Source organism: the organism of the source record quoted next, unplaced genomic scaffold (genome assembly GCF_019419815.1).
Source record: "Pyrus x bretschneideri cultivar Hongxiangsu unplaced genomic scaffold, Pyrus_bretschneideri_v1 Contig39, whole genome shotgun sequence".
NCBI classification, from domain to species: Eukaryota; Viridiplantae; Streptophyta; class Magnoliopsida; order Rosales; family Rosaceae; genus Pyrus; species Pyrus x bretschneideri.
In genome coordinates, this window is record NW_025999712.1 from 1,685,923 (window position 1) to 1,708,719 (window position 22,797).

Consider the following 22,797-nt stretch of genomic DNA (forward strand, 5'->3'; position numbering starts at 1 on the left):
TGTGGCGGCATATGCCCACTCTTGGCCTTAGGTAGGTCCGTCAGTGAGAAAAAAATTTCATTATAACGGGAACACAAGTGAGCAATAATGTAGGGGAGGAGAAAAATTTCATTATGACGGGAATACGGGTGGTACACCACGTGTTTTTATATAAGTGGTGTATAAGTGGTGGGAATTTTTTTTTTTTTTTAAGTTACTAATTTTTTAACACACATATCTCACCATTTGTATAGTGACACATGATGCACCATATCTTGTGCTGGTCACTCTGAAAAATATCTCGTAGGGGAGGGCCATATAATATTAACACATGCAATCAATCCTTGTTTATTTCTGTCATTCAATTATATATATTATTGTATTAATGCGTAATCAAATTAAGCAGAATGATATAATTTCTCCGATGTGGCGGCATATGCCCACTCTTGGCCTTAGGTAGGTCAGTCAGTGAGAAAAATGACAGTAATAGTACGTGAGCAACGTTGCGGGGGAGCCATACACATGCAATCAATCCTATTTCTGTACTCTGTCTCCTTTTCACACTGTTCACGTTATTTGATTATGTATATTATTGTGTTTTAATGCGTATTTGAAATTAAGCACTATGATGTATACTAGAACATCACTATATTTATGTGTGTGATTGATGTGGAAGGAAAGTATAAACCAGAAAGAGTGAAAGAACAAGTCAGAAAGATGAAGAAAGTGGAACTAGTTTTCATCCCAGCACCAGGAGCAGGTCACCTTGTATCAGCACTGCAGTTCACAAAGCGTTTGATCGATCGCGATGACAGAATTTTGATCACCGTTCTTGCCATCCAGTCACCCCTCCGAACCACTCTAAGTTCATACACAGAATCGATTGCAGCCTCAGAACCCCGAATCCGAGTCATCGATGTCCAACAACCTCAAGATCATCAACCTCCACAAGAGACGTACCAGTCACCAGAAAAATTCATCACTCTTTACATTGAGGGTCACGTCCCCAATGTCAAGAAAATCATCACCAACCTCGTCTCCTCCAATGCTAATAGTATGGATTCGATTCGTGTTGCTGCTTTGGTGGTTGATTTCTTCTGTGTGTCCATGATTTATGTGGCCAAGGAACTCAATCTTCCTTCTTATCTTTTCATGACAAGCAATGCAGGATATCTAGCTCTCATGCTCCAACTTCCAATTCTTCATGAAAAAAACCAGGTTGCGGTTGAAGAATCCGATCCCGAATGGTTAATCCCAGGTATGTTTGTGACAATAACAGGCCCTTTTGAATGCGTTTAACAGAAAATGTTAAAAGTGTTTCTGAGCCAAAAAAAAAAGAGAGAATGTTTTAGACTTTTAACCCTTCTAGTACAAACAAGACAAAAATGTTCAATGTTTAAAGACACGTTGTAACAACAAATTTTTAGACTTCATTCCAATTGAAAAGTTTTGATTTCTTGGAGTTGGATTCTAACGCTTTGAAATTTTTCGACAACTAGGTATTGTCCACCCGGTTCCTCCTAGAGTTTTGCCGATGGCTTTGAAAGACGGTAGCCGCTCTGCTTACATCAAGTTGGCTTCAAGATTTAGAGAAACTAGAGGCATTGTAGCAAACACATTTGTAGAGTTAGAGACACATGCTATCACATTGTTTTCCAATGACACCCGAATTCCCCCAGTGTACCCAGTTGGGCCAGTGATCGACCTGAATGACGATCAGGCACATTCCAACCTACACCAGGCACAGCGCGACAAGATCATCAAATGGCTTGATGACCAGCCTCAGAAATCTGTTGTGTTTTTGTGTTTTGGTAGCTTGGGAAGCTTTAGGGTAGAGCAAGTGAAGGAAATAGCTTTAGGGCTTGAACAAAGTGAGCAGAGGTTTTTATGGTCCCTGCGCATGCCGTCACCCAAAGGCACAGTCCCAAGTGATTGCTCAAATCTTGAAGAAGTTTTGCCAGATGGGTTCTTGGAGAGGACCAATGGGAAGAAAGGGTTGATATGTGGGTGGGCCCCACAGGTGGAGGTCCTGGCCCACAGTGCGACCGGAGGGTTCTTATCTCACTGTGGGTGGAACTCGATCTTGGAGAGCTTGTGGCATGGCGTCCCTATTGCGACATGGCCCATGTATGCAGAGCAGCAGCTCAATGCTTTTAGGATGGTGAGGGAGTTGGGGATGGCGTTGGAGATGAGGCTGCATTACAAGACAGGCAGCGCTGACATGGTGGGGGCGGACGAGATTGAGAGGGTTGTGGTTGGTGTGATGGAGAAGGATAGTGAGGTGAGGAAGAAGGTGGAAGAGATGGGAAAGATGGCTAGAAAAGCTGTGGAGGATGGGGGGTCTTCATTTGCTTCTGTTGGGAAATTTATTGAGGATGTGAGTGGTGAGAATTTGGGTTTTAAGTAGTATGGGTTGCTAATTTTGTAAGTATAAGAACTCATGAATGTACAAATTTTTCCATGTTCTTGTATTCTGTTTATGAATTTATCGGCTAGTAATTTATATGTTTTCGTTCTACAATGATAAATCAAACGAAACTTGTTGTTCGAGAAGAGGGTTTTTGGAGTTTGTGCGTGACATCAAGTCCTGACTTTGTTCGAGTAGGTTTTGAATTTAAATCTTGCAAATGAAAGTAGCTGACTAAGATTGCTTACTGAATAGACGGTTGAGAAAAAACTTGAGTTAAATACTATGCCTAGGTTGAAAGTTTTTGAGTACAAGGATAGATTGGAACCATATGAGAAACATATATCAAGAAGCTTCCAGTTTATCAAATTGACATCATTTCTTGCAGACCAAGAACTTCAGTTTATCATTTTCTCATTTTTAGCTATCAAATCAACGATAGCCTCACTCCACCAAATCAAACCTAGTGATCACCCCAAACAAGAAACGAAACGAAGCCTACTACCTCAGTAATGATTTTCCCAAACTGTAACCAAACAAATAAAATTGGTTTAGTTCGTTTCGGGTGAACCAGATTGCTGGTTTGGATTGGTTAGCGACTCACGGCAAGAATCGAAGTACGGGATTTACTGAATGACCTAGAATTTTGTTGAGTTGGAGGCCGAAGTTTGTAGGTTAGGTCCTAACCCATTCCTATGAGAGGCGATCGCAGCACTCGTTCTACAGGAGTTTCTTCCTGTGGCTAGAAAAGCCGTCTTTTTACAGCTCACTACATAATTGAACCAAGTCGACAGTCTCCCCCACACCTCTGCAACTAAAACCCTATGCAAACGAAGTTTCAATCTTACTGTTAACATTTTTAGCTAAGCACCTTGGTTGTAAACATACTCCAAAATCACGTTTATATGCAGTTATTTGCTAGTAATGACACTGTTGAAACTTAATCATCTGCGGTTTGAACTAGATTGAAGAAAAACTGACACATGTTTGGGTTACATGATGCAAACAAACAAATGCGGTATATCCTGCATACGGCTACACCATGCTTTAATAGAGATGCAAACAGACTCAACTCAATATTAACAAACAAACTTCTTACACTTGGATTTGGATGATTAAGTTTAAAATGAGGATTAAAATAGTTTTGTCGATGAGGATTTTTATGGAGTGAACGAAATAACATTTTCATGGCAACTTCGATCCAACACAGTTGATTTCCCGACCTATCTTCCTCCAAATTCACTAAACCATACAACCCTTGAGCAACCAACCAGACGAGCTCTTTTAACACCTTTACAAAGTTCACACAGCAACACAAAACTTCTCAAAAGTGGTTGTACAATTACAAACACGAAGACAACACGACTAATAAGGTTGATTCAACTCCAAGACATCGAAATTCCTTGACTGAAGCACAGAAATTCAAAAACCATACCGACAATCTTGATCAAAAAAACACTTGTAAAGCATCCAGTTTCATGGAAAATGCAACTGTATTCACTCCAAGAATGCAAATTCTACCAGCACCAATAAGTGAACACAGCTAACACAGAATCAAGACTCGATTTTCACAAATTACAACATCAAAGTTCAAACCTTTTCACAAAAATTAAAAGAATTGCCCTCTCAATCACACAAAATATCATCTACATTACGAAAAAAGGCAACAGAGAAACAAAATTCAGCATACATTGTCCAAATTCGACAGCAAGAAAACAAGAAAAGCTCCGATTTTTTATCAAACACGACAACTATTACATCAAATTTACGGGAAAAAAAACACAAATTATAGTCATATTATTACTGTACCATGAAAATCGAGAGTTTATGATCACTGTCGGCTACTATCGTAATCGACGACCTCGGAATCCGCGAGCGATCTGGAGTGCTGGACGATGGACCGTCCGATCGAGTTGATCCACTCCTCCTTCTCCTTCTCCGAATCGGCGATGAAGTACATCGTATCATGATTAGTGGTGGAGAGCTCGAAGGCGCAGGGCTTGTGCACCACGTCCTCGGCGCCCTTAACCGTCAGGCAAGTGCCGACCGGGATCACGCCGCGCGGCGTCGACGAACGGGTCACGTAACTGTCCTTGAACCAGAACAGCTTCCCCTGTTTCAAGACGAACCAGCGGCGCCGCCACGTCTTGATGTACTCGCCTTGTTTGGTCAGCCAAGTGGCGCGTTCAGGGTTGGACCAGAACTCGATTCCGGTGTAATCTTCCGGGCTCGGGTCTTGGCCCGTAGCCGCCCGCCACAGGCCCTCCATTTTTTTTGCTTGGGCGGCGCTTGAGGTGGGTTTGTGTGGGCGGAGTTGAGGTTTTGGTCGGAAGTGAGACCGCGGAAGGAGAGAAAGGTATTATGTTTTTCTGTCCGGAAACAGAAACCGGTATTTTGCTTGTTTAATTTCGCTAATCGAGACGGCCGGTTGATATCAAACGCTGTTATGTCCCCTTGTGATCGCGATTCAATCTGCTTAGGTGGCTTTGAAGCTGTGTACGTGTTATTATGTGTGCTACTAGAAAGTTCACATGTTACAAGATCACTAATCTACAATAAATGAATCAAAGGGGTATTGTTTAAATCAGGAATACAATGAGTTAAAGATGAAGATCTAATTACTAGAATGATCGATTACTTTCACTCATAATCTAAATCCTTTTTTTTAGTAATGTAAGGTTTTGACACACATTAATGCATAAATGAATTTTATTGTGAGTACACTGTACACGTGAAGATAAGAGTAAATGAGAGCATTGACCCCTTGTAACACAATATAAGGTTTGATTCATGAAATTAACAGTTCTTTAAAGTTGGTATATGAGTTACGACTACTATTACAGTTTAGAGATATTTTTGTTGACTTGTAAGTGAGAGGTTTCAGACAGAGATGACGAAGACGTTATATATTTGTTGAGTTCAATGCCTAATTAATGTTGACACGTTGTGTGGCTTAGCTCAATCTTCTCTTCCCTTAGAGTAGAACATCATATACCCGCTAAGGTAGAATATCATTTAAAGTGCTTAATTTTTACATGCAAGTTGGCAATAAAACTGATGTTCTATATTTTGCCAAATGAACTGTTATTAGCATTCCAAAATTCTCATAATACATTCCTCTCAAGTGTAATTTTCTTACTAATTATAAAAAGTTTGGAGTGCAAAATGAGACTTTTGAAGTGTTAATAACAATTCTCTTTGTCAAATTTAGTTGTCAATTTCACTGGACTTCTAATTCAAGGACCAAAACAACAATATAGTCACAATTCAAGACCAATACTCCAATTTTCTTTTATAAAAGTGAATAGTTTCAATAATAATGTAATAAGTCTCATTCTCATGGTTGTTGAACTTCTAGAATTTTGGTTTTTTCTTTGTGGAAATTCAGGGAAACGAAGGGGATTTGAGAGAAAGAAGCTTCAAGAAGGAGAGACTTGATGGTGATGGGGAGTAGTAATGTGCATTAGTGTAATAGTATTAGTAGATTCGGCCTAACCTTTTCATTTCAAGTTTTATGCGTATTCAATGTTTAGGTGGAATGAGTCCAATGCTTGTTTCTTAATTTTCGTAAATCTTTATGTTTGTTACATTCATAGAATACAATCGATATATTTTTCTGACTATTTTCTTTATCTGCAACGACTTTATCAAAAAACAGATAATAACACATTATAAACGCTATCAAAAACAAATAATAGCACTAAAGAAATGCTATCTAATGTAGATATGATAGCAAGTCAGAAATGTTATCTTTTCATCTATAATAGCATTTCTAAAACGCTATGATAGAATAGTTTTCAATAACGTTACAAAAACGCTATAAAAAAAGGTGCAGCTAGCATAATGTGGGCTGTCATAACAGTTTTGACAAGCCAGAAATGAGCTATCTACTTGTATTTAAACAACTTAGTTTGCTTGAATGAGATGAGGAAAAAAAAAAAAATCTTAATTTGCTAAGAAAAGAGCTACCTTGGCCACGGGTATTCTAGAGATGAAGCATAACCATGGAACTAACAAACCAAATCTTGTGGATTTTTTTAAAAAAAAAACAAATCTGCGTCCTAGGAAGATTCGCTATCCTTCTATTCTCATCCTCTTTCATTTCTTCCTCTCACACATCATCTTTTATTTTATTATCTCTATAAAAAAATCAATATAAGATGTTGACGTGATTTAAGTGTAACTGTTCAAATAGGAGGGCATAGAAGGGTGGAGAGATTAGGAGGGTAGAGAATCCTCCTCCCCCATCACTACTAGGAAATTGTTGCAGCACAGTGATGTTGAATAAAATATGAGTTAATTTTGACAAAGAAAAAAAAAATAGTTTTAACGAAAAACCCGCAGTACTTTTAACGAAAAACCACATTTTTATACTAAAAGGTCAATCCTGTTACTATTTACTATTTACTTTATCCTTTATTTTATTTTTATTATTAAAACTCAAAATTTTCAAACTTTTTTCATTAGTTTTTCTAAAAAAATAAAAAAAAGACAAATTTTCAAATACTAAAAAAGAAGAATTAATGTTGCAAGACCAGATGAGTCCTTGATAAATCTTTGAAGTTCAAATGGCACAGCCTTATCTTCATTGCCAAGGCGAATGTGAACAGATATCTGGACTGGGCCCGCAGCATTCAAGAGCTCCTGCCGACCAACACCGCGGTGGATTATTGACAAGTAAAATCCAAAAAGCAAAAAAACAATGTGAACAGATATCTGGACTGGGCCCGCAGCATTCAAGAGCTCCTGCCGACCAACACCGCGGTGGAATATTGACAAGTAAAATCCAAAAAGCAAAAAAAAAAAAAAAAAAACCAACGACGTAAGGATTTTAACTTTATAAGAACGAGTGGTTCTGATGTGTTGTAGATTTGTAATGCGCTTTTATTTCTACAGAAGTCATCACCTTTTAAGTCTGCACGGTGAAGACCAGATTCTTCCGCGTCTTTGATTAGTTGTGATACATTCTCTCAACTGTGTCACCAAATTTCCATTTGCAAAGAAGAGATCGATCATGGCGCTGGCGGTGGTAGGTGGAGCCGCTCTCTCGGGTTTCTTCCAGCAAGTATTTGTGAAATTGGATTCTCAGGAGGTCAGGAACTTCATCAGAGGAAAGAAACTGACTAATGGGTTGCTGAAGAAGTTGAGGATCAAGTTGAATTCTGTCAGTGCGGTTTATGATGATGCCGAGCAAAAGCAATTACGTAACCCACATGTGAGGCTGTGGCTGCACGAGCTTAAAGAGGCAGTCCTTGATGCTGAGGACCTACTGGACGAGATCAAGACAGAAGCGTTGAGGCGAAAAATTGAAGCTGAATTTGGAAGTAGCACAAGCAAGGTACAAGACCTCATCTCTGCTTCTTTTCATGCTTTTGATGAGTCTGTAGACAGCAAGATAGAGGAAATTCTTGAGAGGCTAAGCTTCATTGTAGAACAAAAAGATGCCCTTGATTTGAAAAGAGGTAGTAGACACAAAATCTCACAAACATTGCTTTCAACTTCTTTAGTAGAAGGCTCTGATGTGTATGGAAGAGATCATGAGAGGGAAACCATCATTCAATTGTTGCTATCAAATGATGTCACTTGTAGTAAGATTGGCATTATTCCCATTGTGGGCATGGGTGGGATCGGAAAGACCACCCTTGCTCAGCTCTTATACAATGATGATAGAGTGAAGCAGCATTTTGAGCTCCAAGCATGGGTTTGTGTTTCTGATGAGTTTGACGTTGTTAAGATCACACAAACAATTTATGCCTCGGTCACTTCACAAACCTGTGATACCACAGACCTAAACCAGCTTCAAGTCAAACTCAAAGGTGCTTTGGCGGGGAAGAAGTTTCTTTTTGTTCTTGATGATGTTTGGAACGAGAATTACAATATTTGGGATTCCTTAAAACGCCCCTTTGAGTCTGGAGATCATGGAAGTAAGATCATTGTCACCGCACGGAATGATGGTGTTGCATCTACGATGGGTACTCTTCAAACCTACTATTTAGAGCACTTACTTGAGGAAGACTGTTGGTCTTTATTTGCAAAACATGCCTTCAAAGATGCAAGTGTTATTATAGATCCAAATCTTGAGGAAATTGGAAGACAAATTGTTTGCAAGTGCAAAGGCCTTCCTTTAGCTGCAAAATCTCTCGGTGGTCTCTTACGCTCTGAATCAAATGTGGAGGAATGGGAAAATGTGCTAAAAAGTGACATATGGGAGTTGTCAGATGCAAAGATTGACATTTTGCCGGCTCTATGGTTAAGCTACCAGTACTTGTCTTCGGAGCTGAAGCGTTGTTTTGCTTATTGTTCCATATTTCCCAAAGATTATAAATTTAACAAGTATGAATTAATTTTGTTGTGGATGGCTGAAGATCTTTTACAACCTCAAAAGAAGACTAGGTTGGAAGATGTTGGAAAGAAATACTTTGATGATCTAATCTCACGGTCATTTTTTCAATACTCGTCTTCAAATGATTGTTTCATCATGCATGATCTGATGCATGATTTGGCGACTTACGTATGTGGGGAATTTTGCATTAGATTGGAAGACCATGACTTCTCATTGGACGTTGTGAACAAGGGCCGTCATTTTTCTTATTTGCAATATTCATCTAATGTTGATTATGAGAGATTTGACACTGTTTATGAAGCTAAGTATCTGCGCACCTTCATTCTTGGCAGAAGCTATTTTCGGCCGCCAGTACGACTTGATCTCCTTTTAATGCTACAATGTTTAAGAGTTCTCAAACTACGTGTGCATGATATCACGGAGTTGCCTGATTTGATTGGCAACTTGAAGCATCTACGGTACCTCGACTTGTGTAACACTCTAATCCGGGAATTACCTGACACGGTATGCAGTTTGTGTAATTTACAAACGTTATTGTTGTCGAATTGTCGCCATCTTGTTGAGTTGCCCACTGATTTGAGAAGACTTACCAACTTGCGTCATCTTGATTTCAGAGATACGAAAATAAAAAAGATGCCCCCCCACATGGGCAAGTTGAAGGATCTCCAAACAATTGGAGGTGAGTTTGTCTTGAGCAAAGATGCTGGGGGAAACATTGATGAGTTAAAGGGGTTTCAGCATTTGAGTGGAAATCTTCATATTTCAGGGCTTCAAAATATCAGACATGCTGAGGATGCTTTGGAGGCCAAACTGAGGGACAAGAAGCTCAGTGAAATACATTTGAAATGGGAAGGTGACACTGCTGATTCTCAAAACGATAGCCGAGTGCTGGGCAACCTGCAGCCCAATACAAACCTAAAGGTACTGGCTATAAAGGGATACGGAGGTACAAAGTTTCCAGGTTGGTTAGGAGATGAGTCTTTCTCTAATCTCATCACTCTCCGACTTGAGAATTGTGGATATTGTTTCTCCCTGCCAGCATTGGGGCAGCTAACCTCCCTCAAAAGGCTTGAAATTGATGGGTTGAATGGAGTGGAATTAGTGGGGTCTGAGTTTTATGGGCCTGCATTAAAATCTCTGGAGTTTCTGAGTTTCCGCAGTATGCCGGAATGGCAAGAGTGGTATTTCCCTGGAGGTGAAGAAGAAGAAGGCGGACATTTTCCTAATCTTTGCGAGCTTTGTCTGGAGAACTGTCCCAAACTAACGGGGAAATTACCGTTACACTACTTCCCAAGACTTGAGCGGCTAATTTTGCAGAATGTTAATATCGAATCCCTTGCTTGTTCGCAAGAATGCAATAAATTCAATATTGAACTCCCATCCCTCCGTGACTTGAGAATATCAGATTGCCTGAATCTGGTATGTTTTGTGGGTGGTGGAGTGCTGCTTGCGCCCAACTTGAAGGAGATATCTATGTGCCGTTTTAAAAACTTGTGGTCAGTGCCAGAAGATATGCACGCCTCTCTCCCGTCTCTTCAGTCTCTGTCCATAGAAGGGTGTAAAGAATTTAAATCATTTCCGGAAGAATCTAAATTCCCATCCCTCGTTGTTTTGAAGATAAAGGGATGCCCAGAATTTGTGGGTTTCCTCTATGGAGGAGGACTGCAAGCGCCCAACTTGGAGACGATGGAAATTAAAGAATGTAACGAATTCAGGTCACTGCCAGAGGAGATGCACGCCTCTCTCCCGTCTCTTCAGTCTCTGTCCATAGAAGGGTGTAAAGAATTTAAATCATTTCCGGAAGAATCTAAATTCCCATCCCTCGATTATTTGGAGATAAAGGAGTGCCCAGAATTTGTGGGTTTCCCCCATGGAGGAGGACTGCAAGCGCCCAACTTGAAGACGATGCGAATCGAAGAATGTAACAAATTCAGGTCACTGCCAGAGGAGATGCACGCCTCTCTCCCGTCTCTTCAGTCTCTGTCCATAGAAGGGTGTAAAGAATTTAAATCATTTCCGGAAGAATCTAAATTCTTATCCCTCGATAAATTGTATATAAAGAAGTGCCCAGAATTCAGGTCACTGCCAGAGGAGATGCAAATCTCTCTCCCATCTCTCTCGTGTTTGAGTATATGGGACTGTCCAGAATTGGAATCATTTCCGGAAGGGGGATTGCCGTCTAAATTGCGTTCACTCAGTATCTGGAAATGTAAAAAACCGATGGCAAACCGTATGCGGTGGGGTCTACAAACACTCACCTCTCTCGAACACTTGGATGTCGGCTTCTCAGAATGTGAAGAAGAAGAAATTGGCGAATCATTTCCAGAAGAGGGGCTGCTGCCAACCACTCTCACTTCTCTCGGAATCCTCCATCATCCGAATCTGAAAACCATTGACGGCAAGGCGCTAAGACACCTCATCTCTCTCGAGAAGTTGGAGATTTTTTTTTGTCCTCGACTCCAGAGCTTGCCAGATGAAGGGCTACCCACTTCTCTTTCTCGTCTACGAATCTACAAGTGTGATTTGCTATCACAACGGTGCCACAGAAACACAGGAGAAGATTGGCCCAAGATTTCTCACATCCCCGAAATATTGATTGATCAATATGACTGAGAGATATGATTTGTAATGGTACGTAATTCGTCAACGGTCATTTATGTGTTTATTTACGATTTGGCTGTGTAAATTTTAAATCATAAACATGTTTTAAATGTTAATGTTCACATAATAACAAATTTTACAGGTAAATGTTAAATCATAAACATGTTTCAAATGTTAAATATAAACTTGAAATAATTTGCGATAGAAAGATACGGAGCTACAAAAATTCCAAATTGGTTAGGAGATGACTTGTTCGTTCTCTCATCTTGTTACTCTTCGACTTGTGGATTGTGAACATTGTTTTTCAATGCCAGCATTGGCACAGCTACCATCTCTCAGAAGGCTTGAAACTGATGGGTTAAATGGAGTGGAATTGTTCCTCTTTTCTTATTGTGTCTTACGGTGGTTCAACAAGTTTATGAGCTCTAGTTTCTGAATTTCCTTTTTCAAGTTTGTTTCCAAATTATGTCTATAGAGAGGTAGATTTTGGTACTTTGTGGAATTCGAATTCAAACGTTTGGTTTGTAAAATATGGATGAAGATTTCGTTTCTGTGGAACTGTGAATCTATGATCATGCATGAATGTTGTAAGACCAGAGTATTGAAAACCCTCTGTTGTTTACTAATCGATCTCAACCTGTCTAAATTCAACTTGTTTAATTAGTATTGCAAGATGATCTTATCTATTAATCATGTCTTATCAAATGATCATCATTTCATCATTCCCTTAGGGATGCACAGAGCTACAAAAGTTTTCAAGTTGCTGTGCATGTGTAGGTTTGGAGTTGCGCAATGATACGTACGCGAAAATTGTGAGCAAACAAAAGTAAACAACTCTTATGCATAAATGTTGGCTGCCAGAAAATCTCAGTAGTACCAGAGAAGATAAGCTTGTAATAAATTTCGAATTCTCAAAACAGAGTAAACAAGAGAAAGAAGATCTACATATAAGCACCACTAGTTGGCCGGCACACATGATTTCTTTTACGAGCATGTTCTTCATTATGGCGCTGTGTTCGACATGCATATCCATACCAGCAATTTTCCCTGTTTGATGCCTCTGTGGGTAGATGATATTTGGGAATCGAAATCCGAAACCAGTACGAGAGGAAGGAGATCAGCTTCTCATAACAGTAATTGCACGTAGGTGTCCCAGAAGTTATTGCCTCGGAATGATTGAGGGGCATCCTCATTCGATCAATTTCTCTGTTGTTCAACTTTGTAAGCCATTCTGCAATAACATCCTGCAATGTTCTCCCCAACTGTGCGATACGGTTCTCAGTGATAACTTATTCATGTCGATTGTTTTCACGAGCTGAAGTAGGGATTCCAGAGATGGTCCGTTCTGAGATTGGTTTAAAAGTCTCGCGACTTGAAGGAGATCTATGTCCAGGTATGTTTTGTGGGTGGGGAGTGCTGATTGCGCCCAACTTGAAGGGGATATCTATGTCCAGGTCCAAAAACATGTGGTCAGTGCCAGAAGTGATGCAAATCTCTCTCCCATCTCTTCAGTTTATGAGTATTTGTGATTGTCCGGAATTTGAATGGTTTCCGCAAGAATCTCAACTCGAATCGCTTCTCCATATGAATATATCCGGATGCCCAAATTTTGTGGGTTTCCAGGACGGTGGAAGGCTGTACGCGCCCAACTTGACCGATATATTTTTCAGTGGATGTAAGAAATTGAAGTCACTGTCAGACAAAGAAGACTAAATTATCTATATTAGGCTATTAGCATCTCAATTAGGCTTTTGCAGCCTGACGTCACATAATATTTTAGGGAAGTGTTATTGGCACTCCAAAAATCTCATTCTATGCTTCTCACAACTGTAGTTTTCTTTCCTAATACAGAAAGTTTAGAATGTAGAATGAGATTTTTGGAGTGCTAATAACAATTCTTATATTTTAACCTACTTGATATATCTATTTTCTTTTAATTGCACTTATATGTTTTATTTTGAAAAAAAATTAGAGTACTGGTCTTCAGATTTTCATCCAAGTAGAGTTTTGATATCTAAACTAAAATATGTGAATAGTAGTCCTTGAACTCATTACGCTAGACTACAACAAGAAGTAAACAATACTGTTAAAACTTTTGTCCAAAATAAAGGATCTTAAAGGGCGAATAAGAGGCTAAAGTTGTAACATATTAACCCAAAAGAATCATTACTCCACATTGTGATAAGTTGAAGGATAGATATTAATAAACTTTTAGTTTAAGCGACACGGCCCAATCCAAATATCCTAATGATACCTAGATAAAGATGAGTTTAGCTCCACAATAAGCTAGCAATAATTGTTAGAGTTCGAAGGAATGATGCATTGTGAGCTATGACTACACAGATCTTCTCTGTAAAATAGAAGAAATTATAGTACAAAAATGGAAAGATGATGATAGAGAGAAGAGAGCAACAGAGAATATGACTTGTGTTTTTTCATTCACACATTCACCATGACATTCGCTAGAGAAAGTGAGGGAATATCACTCTCATTCTAACCGTTATACACTTTTGGCAATATTCAAATTACATCAACGCAATCCTAGCCTTCCATCTTACACCCTAGAGATGAAGACACATATCTACTTACTTAAGACCTATGAGACTTAAATAAGAAAGCATACAACCAAATTAACTGTTAGCTAATCATCCTAGCAATATGAGCTAGAATTACAATTGCCACATCAAATCACAATTTACACACTAACAATAATATGGTTCAAATTTGATTTTTGGCAAGAATCAAACCTAAAACTTTTCACTTATAAGTGAACAGGAATACAAATACACCGTAGTATTAAGTGGCAACTTATTTAATTAGTATTGCAAGATGATCTTATCTATTAATCATGTCTTATCAAATGATTACCATTTCATCACGCCCTCAGGGTTGCATAGAGCTACAAAAGTATGAGCAAATAAAAGTAAACAACTCTTAAACATAAATTTTGGCTGCCAGAAAGTCTCAGTAGTTCCAGAGAAGAGAAGCTGGTAATGAATTTCAAATTCTCAAAACAGACGAAACAAGAGAAAGAAAATCTACATATTAGTACCCCTGGTTGGCCGGCACACATGATTTCTTTTACAAGCACGTTCTTCATTATGGTGTTGTGTCCGGCATGCGTATCCATAACAGCAATTTTCCCTGTTCGATGCCTCTGGCGATATATGATATTTGGGAATCGAAATCCGAGACCAGTACGAGAGGAAGGAGATCAGCTTCTCATAACAGTAATTACACGTAGGTGTCCCGGAAGTTTTTGTCTTAGCATGATTCAGGGGCATCCTCGTTCGATCAATTTCTCTGTTGTTCAACTTTGCAAGCCATTCTGCAATAACATCCTCCAATGTTCTCCCAACTGTGCAAAACACTTCTCAATGATAACTTGTTCATGTCGATTGTTTTCATGCGCTGAAGTAGGGATTCTAGAGATGGTGCGTTCTGAGATTGGTTAAAAGTCTCGCAATTGCACATTTGGTGAGAATCAATTTGTGCAATCCCTTGTGGATGCCAATATATACCACAAAATGTCTTGTCACATCCTAAACAGTGTTGAGGTACCTTGTTATTAGCGAGTGAAGGCATCATTCCTCCGCATGCTTAACATTGCAGATGGATAGTGGTTTGGCTGCCGCGAAACCCACCATATTCAGTACCACATTGAAGGCATGGATACAATGGATTATTAACTTGTTCATCCACCTGACGCCCTTATTCCCGCAAAGATGTTTTCTAGAGTTTACGACAGTCTAAAATTTCAACTTCATCATTGGAGCGTTTTAGTGAAGAATCCGCTTTTAGTATTTCCTCCGCAACATTAAGCAGGAAGCGATTTCTTTCAACAACCTATGCATCCATATGTTCAAGCAAATGCAGCATTTTGCAAGCTGGACATCCATAGAAATCTTTAACTGCTTCTGACAAGTTTCAGGACCAGGCAATACATTGAGCCTGTAGCTCAAATACCCTTCCTTATCGGGACCTGATGAAATAATTTCACTTCCACATCTGATAACAACAGTGTCTTCAGCTTGGATTAAGGTCCCGTCAACAACTATTCCATTTGAACTTTTATTTTGTATTGTGGCAGAAGAGTGGTCTGAATTCCTTGTTATCTTGCACCACTTGCATTTGCGAATAGAAGAGAACAAGATCTCTGGGCAAACTACAATCTCATATGAACTAATCTCAACATCCGGATATCTCGAGTCTGATGGAACAAGCTTGGCCCAGAATTCTTCACAGGGTTTTGCACATGAGTTCTCTCCAACTTTCGCCATCCCTTGAATATATTCACAAATGACCCAGGAACCTTTAAAAAAGAACAAATAATTATATATTTAGGAAACTTGATTATAATCCCTAAATTATATATACTAAAACTCAGTTGCTGATCACTGTTCATTAACAGTGATTTGACCGAAATGCCCCTCTTTTGATCACCATGACCCGTTGTTTTTTGTGTTCGGCACAGTGAAATTACGTGGTTTTACCCCTTATTCTCTTCATGTGTTTTAGGCTTTAGTGGGTTTGTATGATGAATTGGCCACTTTGCCCCTCTCTCATTTTTGTTCCCGTGCGTGCGTTTTGTGTGGGAAGATGCTTCCAGCATCTTTCATTTTTCACTTTCCTCTTTCTTTGTTCCCTGTAACATGGTCCCATAGTATGCTTTAGTGGTATTGAATATAATTGGACAAACTGCTATGAATCTATTATTTCCAATTTAAACGCTTCTGATAACTTAGAAGTTCATTTGTTAGTTCAAATTTATGCAACAAATGTATAAACCAAGATCTATAATTTTTGTATTTATCTATTTTCACAAAGTACTACATCACCAGTTCAGAATGTTTATTTTAAGTTTCTATTTCTTTTTTTTTTGCTTACATTAATTTTCGATTCGTTTTTTTCAATTTTTGTCCCATGTTGTTTTCAGTGATGTTGTAGCTTTGAAAACACAAATTTCTGGTTTTTATTTAATGACAAAACAGTTTTTGTTTGGTTAAAATACGAGGAACAATAGAGTTGTTCATCATCCGTTTCACTATGAACTTTGGATCAACATTCAAAATCTAATGTAAAAAACTGGTATCTGCTTCTTTACAATTCTCTATTTATATGTTATTGCAATCGCGATCTCATTTTTAAAGTTCTTTGAACTTTGACCACATTTAGTTATGCTGAAATTCTTCTTGCCACTCATAACCATTACATTATGCCTCTTCACTAGATAAATTTTTATGTCTTGCTGAAAAGCACTTGCACCCTTCCAACAGATAAAAACTGTGCACGTAAGCAAAACTTTTTACATCGACTCTTGCTTGATTAGTGATCCTGGTATAGCTGATTGATGTGAATATCAATTGTACAGTTTGTGTTGCTCAGTTTATGCTTAATAAAATGTCATCTACATGACCCCTTCATATATATTAGAATTCTTAGTAAGATTTGTGCCAACTATTTTTGTTATGTGGAAGTTGAAACCTTTTTTTACGGTTCTAAATAGAGTCCCATGTATATGTAAATAGTGTATATACATATTATAACTTTCTATGTATTTTATACAGTTTTAAAACCCGCAGCATCGCGCGGGCACCTTTGCTAGTAAGATCTATTTTTCATTAAAGTTGGGTGTAAGATTAAATACTGATTCAAATAAATACGATATGGCAGTGTGAATTTTAAATAATAAACATGTTTCAAATGTTAATAATATTCACGTAATAACAAATTTTACACGGGTTGATGTCCCATACAAACCTGAAAGTACTTCGTTCTCTCAACTTATTCCTCTTGGACTTGTGTCATCTCTCAGAAGCTTCAAAATATGCAAAACTCTGCTGATGAAATGGACGGACAATTCTCGTCTGTGCCAAGGGAGTCACCGAGTTAATTCAAAATTTTCCAATCCTAAAGAACGAGCTTTAACTTTTCAACGTTGCATAAGAGTCTAAAGTTGCCACTTCGTTGTTGGAGCGTTTTAGTGAAGAATCTGCTTTTAGTATTTCCCCCGCAACGTTAAGCAGGAAGTGATTTCTTCCAACAAACTGCAAAACTGCACGACATTGGGAACAGAGTACACTTGAACGTTTCTCCTGTGATCTCTTTAACCACTCAGAGAAGCATCCGTTGCCGAAATTATGGAAGCAAGGAGCAATGGTAACAACATCATGCCATATATTCAAGCAAATGCAGCATTTTGCATGCTCGACATCTGTAGAAATCTTTAACTGCTTCTGACAAGTTTCAGGACCAGGCAATACATTGAACCTGTAGCTCAAATATTCTTCCTTATCGGGACCTGAAGGAATTTCACTTCCGCATCTGATAAGAATAGTGTCTTCAGCTTGGATTACAGTCCCGTCAACAACTATTGCATTTGAACTTTTATTTTGTGTTGTGGCAGAAGAGTGGTCTGAATTCCTTGTTATCTTGCACCACTGCATTTGCAGATAGCAGAGAACAAGATCTCAGAGCAAACTGCAATCTCATCTGAACTAATCTCAACATCCGGATATCTGGAGTCTGATGAACAAGCTTGGCCCAGAATTCTTCATAGGGTATGCAAGATGCTCTAGTACAACTTAACTACCTCAGTATTTCCAATAAGATACGGAGGCTATGAAAACAACTGATGCTCAAATCCAACATGCAGGAGAGATTGAATACTCAAAGTTATTTATGCATATCATATGCCAACAATCAAGTTTAGTATGAGCAGATCCACTACAGACTATTTGTAATCAATCATTTTCAACTTTAAGCGACAACTTCCAAGTTGACACACTCCATGATGACTAGCACTCAAGGCTCTAGTTTGCGTGAGCAAGTAAAGATGTAGGACAGACTAATGGTATAATGCGCATCCGACATATTATATAGCACCCCACTTCCATTTCTTGGAGGGATTTACTTTCCACTTAGCAGATCTAGAGCAACATTGCCAAAGCTATAAACAACACTTTCTGGAGCGACTCTTCCCACAGTGTAAATAAACAACCAGTAAAGTCAGCATATCTCAAGCAGGAAAAGTTCTTCAGATATAGTAACAACAAAAATGATCAAACAGATGAGTAGTAATTAGACTAGAAAAGTTATTACCTTCTTACGTATTCAGGCCAAAACATGAAAGGCGAGGGTCACCATCCTACAAGTCCATCCAAACGCTACACTATCACCCTAAAAAATGGTAACGGACACGGACATGACTGAAAATACATATATTTTTAACTAAGATGATCAAATCTGAAAAAGGAATACCTCGTCAAAGAGAACCGTATAAGCATTCAAATCATGGCATAATGGACGACCCTTAGTACTACAATAATCTAAAACTTTAGCAATATAGATAGCCACACTTAAATGCATGGTCCACTCAATGGTTTGATTCTCCTTGTATGAAAAAGCAATGACCAAAAATTAATCTTCAACAAATACAGCCACTAATTCTCAATTTGGAGGAACAAAACTCAAAACATTGAATTGATTGCTTATGCAAATCTTGAGAAATTAGCAGTATGAAGACAAGCACAGTACATCCGCATTAGATAGAAGACTACACTTAAAAGTAAACACCACACCCCCGCCACAACTTCTCTAAATGAAAGGCAATGTTAACATCTTCTAGGATTAGCAATACTACCAGGTAAGATTAATGGCCTAACTGTTTCGTGTTATAGAAAACTAATGTCAAAGCCATCTTGCATTTCATTGATTGTTTAAAAACTATATATTTGGAAGTACTGCACAAAAGGTTCATCTAGAAATCTTAGAAGCTAAGCTTTCTTGATACAAAAGCTAAAGCCAAAGACGAGAGAAAGCAAAAAAAAAATGGTTGGATTTTGTTTGACATACAGTGGGACAAATGCTTAGCTAAAGTATCAGTAGGCAGGTACTCAGTAACTAGCAGCCTTTCACCCCCATCACGAAAATACCCAATCAAATTCGGATATCAAGATTATGATATCCTAATAGTTTGAAGTACAAAATCATATTGTATTCAGTTAGCTATGCTATAAAATGCATAACAATGATAGGACGTATCCAACTGGGATAAAGAATTACCTGCAACCTTACACCACCATGTATCCTCCCCACAAGTAAACGGTGTATATTTAGTGGATCCCAAATTGTGGAAATAAACTGTTTTGACTGAAGCTTCTCATTAAATCACCAACTTGTATGGTTTGCCCTGCCTGCAGATAACAAGCACATGATCCAATAGCGCTTAGGTTTAATCAAACCTTCCCCTCCACAATTAGTCCATGCTCATGCATCAAAATACACAAAAAATATTATAGGGACTATTATCATTGAAAAACTTGAAAGTAGAATCTAAATAGATTATCGAACTGTTAACTTGTTCTTTCCATACTAACTGGAATTACAAGTTAGTATCATTTGTTGAAATAAACAAAGACATCTACTGAATTTTTGAAATGCCTCTGTTCATATATCAGGATTTTAAAATCAATACAATGACTTAAAATACAAGTTTCTTTATTTTGAGTTCTTCGTAGACACTACAACGAATATCAGGATCTTAACTGAAAATCAATAAAAATGAAAGCAAACAACAAATGAGGATAGAATATAAGAGGGAAGAATCTAAATACTGAGCGAAAAAACTTCACACTTGGGCAGCCATTTTTGTCAAAATGTACTGCATATCAAGAGAATTCGCCATTCCTCAAAGGTCCCAGAAAAATAACCCAACAACCCACAAGTAGAGATAAATCACGAAGAAAACAGTTCATATGAAAATTCAGAAATTTATACAATAATCCATCAGAAATTTCCAGAAAATTTGACCAACACAGACGCCAAAATTTCCCAAATAACAATAATCCAAAACAAACCCACAAAAATTCAATCAACGAAACAAACAAAGAGAAGGGAAGAAAACCGAAAACCGTTACCAGAGCGTCGACCAGTCTGTCAGATCCTCCCCTTGCAGCTCTCTGTGGCTCATCTTCATCACTTTTCAAATATTCATCAAGAACCCAAAGGGCTTGAAAAAGTCTATTTGGAAGAACCAAACCCGTTTGAGCATGATGTAGCAGATTGAACCGGTTCTACGCGGAGCTCGCCAAATCTCAGATTGCTGTCCGGACGACCTTTGTCCGCAACTTAGACACGCCCTTGCAGTTGTAGCACTAAGGTAGGCCTAGAAGGGCAGATGCGGCAGTGGGCCTGGGAGCACGCCAGCTGGGCTGAGAAGAATTGAACAGAAAGTGGGCCAGACAGGAGCAAAGGGCTGCGCCAGTTGCTGTGGATGGGAACGTGGCTGATGATGCTGGACTGGGCCCGCAGCATCCAAGGGCTGCGCAGCATCCAAGGGCTGGCCCGCAGCATTCAAGAAGAATTGAAACTTGTATTTCTTCTTATGCTGTTTGGTATGGTAAGTTAGTTTTCCCATGTCCTTAGACCTCTCAGTCGAACTTCAATTCAATATTGATCATTTACTACAACATCTTCTCAATGTGTTTTGTTCTAAAAGTTTTACTATTTGTTTCTTTTCTCTACCGTTGGTTAAACTACCATCACGAACATACGAAATTACTGTCGATAGAGCTTTTTGGTTTTCTGGTATCTGTTATAGCTTAATACTAGAAAAATTGCCCGCGCTCTACTGCGGGGTTTCAAACTATAATAGACAACAGTCTTTAAATAATATTCATAGATAAATTCACTCAAAAGGCAGCAACACCACAATCACATTCTGAAATGCAGCAATTTAAACAATGCACATTTTACTTGAGTAATTCCCACAAAATCACAAATTAACAGTCATCTACAAATAATTGAAAAATCAAGAGATAGGTGAATCGATACGGTAAAATAAGTAGTTCAATTTGTGTTTACATTCTATTAAGTTAACATCACAAGCCAATCAATTTATGGTTATGGTTTTCAATCGGTGTTTTATTGTCTTCTTTTTACATTAGTGGTTCTTTCCAAATACAAAGTTTAGTCTTCTTAGCAAAGTCATTATTTTTTATAGTGGTTGGTTGAAATAAAGAGGTAGTATGAAATTGTGACCATTAGACAATAGTATGGCTGTGATCTAATGGTAAATGACCTTAATTTCACTCATAAGTTTGGTTTCAAACTCACTACATAAAAACTTGTGGACTTCGAATTTCCTTTTTCAAGTTTGTTTCCAAATTATGTCTATATAGAGGTAGATTTAGGTACTTTGTGGACTTCGAATTCAAATGTTTGCTTTGTAAAATATGGATGATGATTTCGTTTCTATGGAACTGTGAATCTATGATCATGCATGAATGTTGTAAGACCAGAGTATCAAAAACCCTCTGTTGTTTACTAATCGATCTCAACTGGTCTAAATTCTACTTGTTTAATTAGTATTGCCAAGATGATCTTATCTATTAATCATGTCTTATCAAATGATTACCATTTCATCATTCCCTTGGGGATGCACAGAGCTACAAAAGTTTTCAAGTTGCTTTGCATGTGTAGGTCTGAGAGTCGTGCAATGATATATACGTGAAAATTATGAGCAAACAAAAGTAAACAACTCTTAAACATTAATTCTGGCTGCCAGAAAATCTCAGTAGTACCAGAGAGGATAAGCTTGTAAAAGTATCTAATTCTCAAAACAGAGGAAACAAGAGAGAGAAAATCTACATATTAGTACCCCTTATTGGCCGGCACACATGATTTCTTTTACGAGTATGCTCTTCATTATGGTGCCGTGTTCGACATGCATATCCATACCAGCAGTTTTCCCTGTTTGATGCCTTTGGGGGTATTTGATATTTGGGAATCGAAATCCAAAACCAGTACAAGAGGAAAGAGATCAGCTTCTCATAACAGTAATTGCACGTAGGTGTCCCTGAAGTTATCGCCTCAGCATGATTCAGGGGCATCCTCGTTTGATTAATTTCTCCGTTGTTCAACTTTGCAATAACATCCTGCAATGTTCTTCCCAACAGTGCAATACATTTCTCAGTGATAACTTGTTCGTGTTGATTGGTTTAAAAGTAACGCAACTGCACACGCAGTGTGAATCACTTTGTGCAACCCCTGCGTGCCAATATGTACCACAAAATGCCTGATCACGTCCTAAACAGTGTTGAGGTACACTGTTATTGGTTCGCGAGGCGTCATTCCTTCGCATGCTTGACATTGCCGATGGATAGTGATTTGATTGCAAACCCCACCATATTCAGTACCAATTGAGGGTTAAAATACCTCATCACTCTTTTCCTGATAGCGGTGCCAGAGAGACAGAAATATTGGGTCAAGGTTGCTCTCGGTTCTTGCAATGGTAATTTTTCAATCTGTACCTTGATCAGTTAACATGCTTACCCATCCAACCCCAACCTTCTTTTTAAGAATTAAAATTGACACTATTTTTGTTCCTCATGAAGTTTGATAAATTTGCTCGATCACTTTTATGTTGAGAATCAATGTCATTTGTAGATGAAGCAAGTGTGTGAGG

General features: G+C 38.5%; 3 protein-coding genes and 1 pseudogene across 4 annotated transcripts; 2 read left to right on the forward strand and 2 right to left on the reverse strand.

Moving 5' to 3' along the window:
- Positions 1–261: 261 nt before the first annotated feature.
- On the forward strand, positions 262–2,532 carry LOC103960758 (UDP-glycosyltransferase 71K1-like). The gene is made up of 2 exons (XM_009373237.3): positions 262–1,237; positions 1,479–2,532. The coding sequence occupies exons 1-2, from the start codon at positions 634–636 to the stop codon at positions 2,384–2,386; spliced, it is 1,512 nt and encodes a 503-aa protein (XP_009371512.2). The 5' UTR covers positions 262–633; the 3' UTR covers positions 2,387–2,532.
- Positions 2,533–4,016: 1,484 nt separating this feature from the next.
- LOC103960760 (pleckstrin homology domain-containing protein 1-like) lies at positions 4,017–4,899 on the reverse strand. Its single transcript, XM_009373239.3, has one exon. It carries the CDS (start codon positions 4,653–4,655, stop codon positions 4,218–4,220), a length of 438 nt encoding a protein of 145 aa, XP_009371514.2. The 5' UTR covers positions 4,656–4,899; the 3' UTR covers positions 4,017–4,217.
- A 2,391-nt stretch (positions 4,900–7,290) lies between these two features.
- On the forward strand, positions 7,291–13,243 carry LOC103960766 (putative disease resistance protein At3g14460). 2 transcript variants are annotated; one of them, XM_048564517.1, is made up of 2 exons: positions 7,291–11,360; positions 12,108–13,243. In XM_048564517.1, the coding sequence occupies exon 1, from the start codon at positions 7,401–7,403 to the stop codon at positions 11,340–11,342; it is 3,942 nt and encodes a 1,313-aa protein (XP_048420474.1). In that variant the 5' UTR covers positions 7,291–7,400; the 3' UTR covers positions 11,343–11,360; positions 12,108–13,243. The 2 variants fall into 2 exon arrangements, with proteins under 2 accessions (XP_048420474.1, XP_048420475.1); XM_048564518.1 differs by lacking the exon at positions 12,108–13,243 and adding an exon at positions 11,645–11,670.
- Positions 12,219–22,482, reverse strand: LOC108865328 (annotated as a pseudogene).
- Positions 22,483–22,797: the final 315 nt, after the last annotated feature.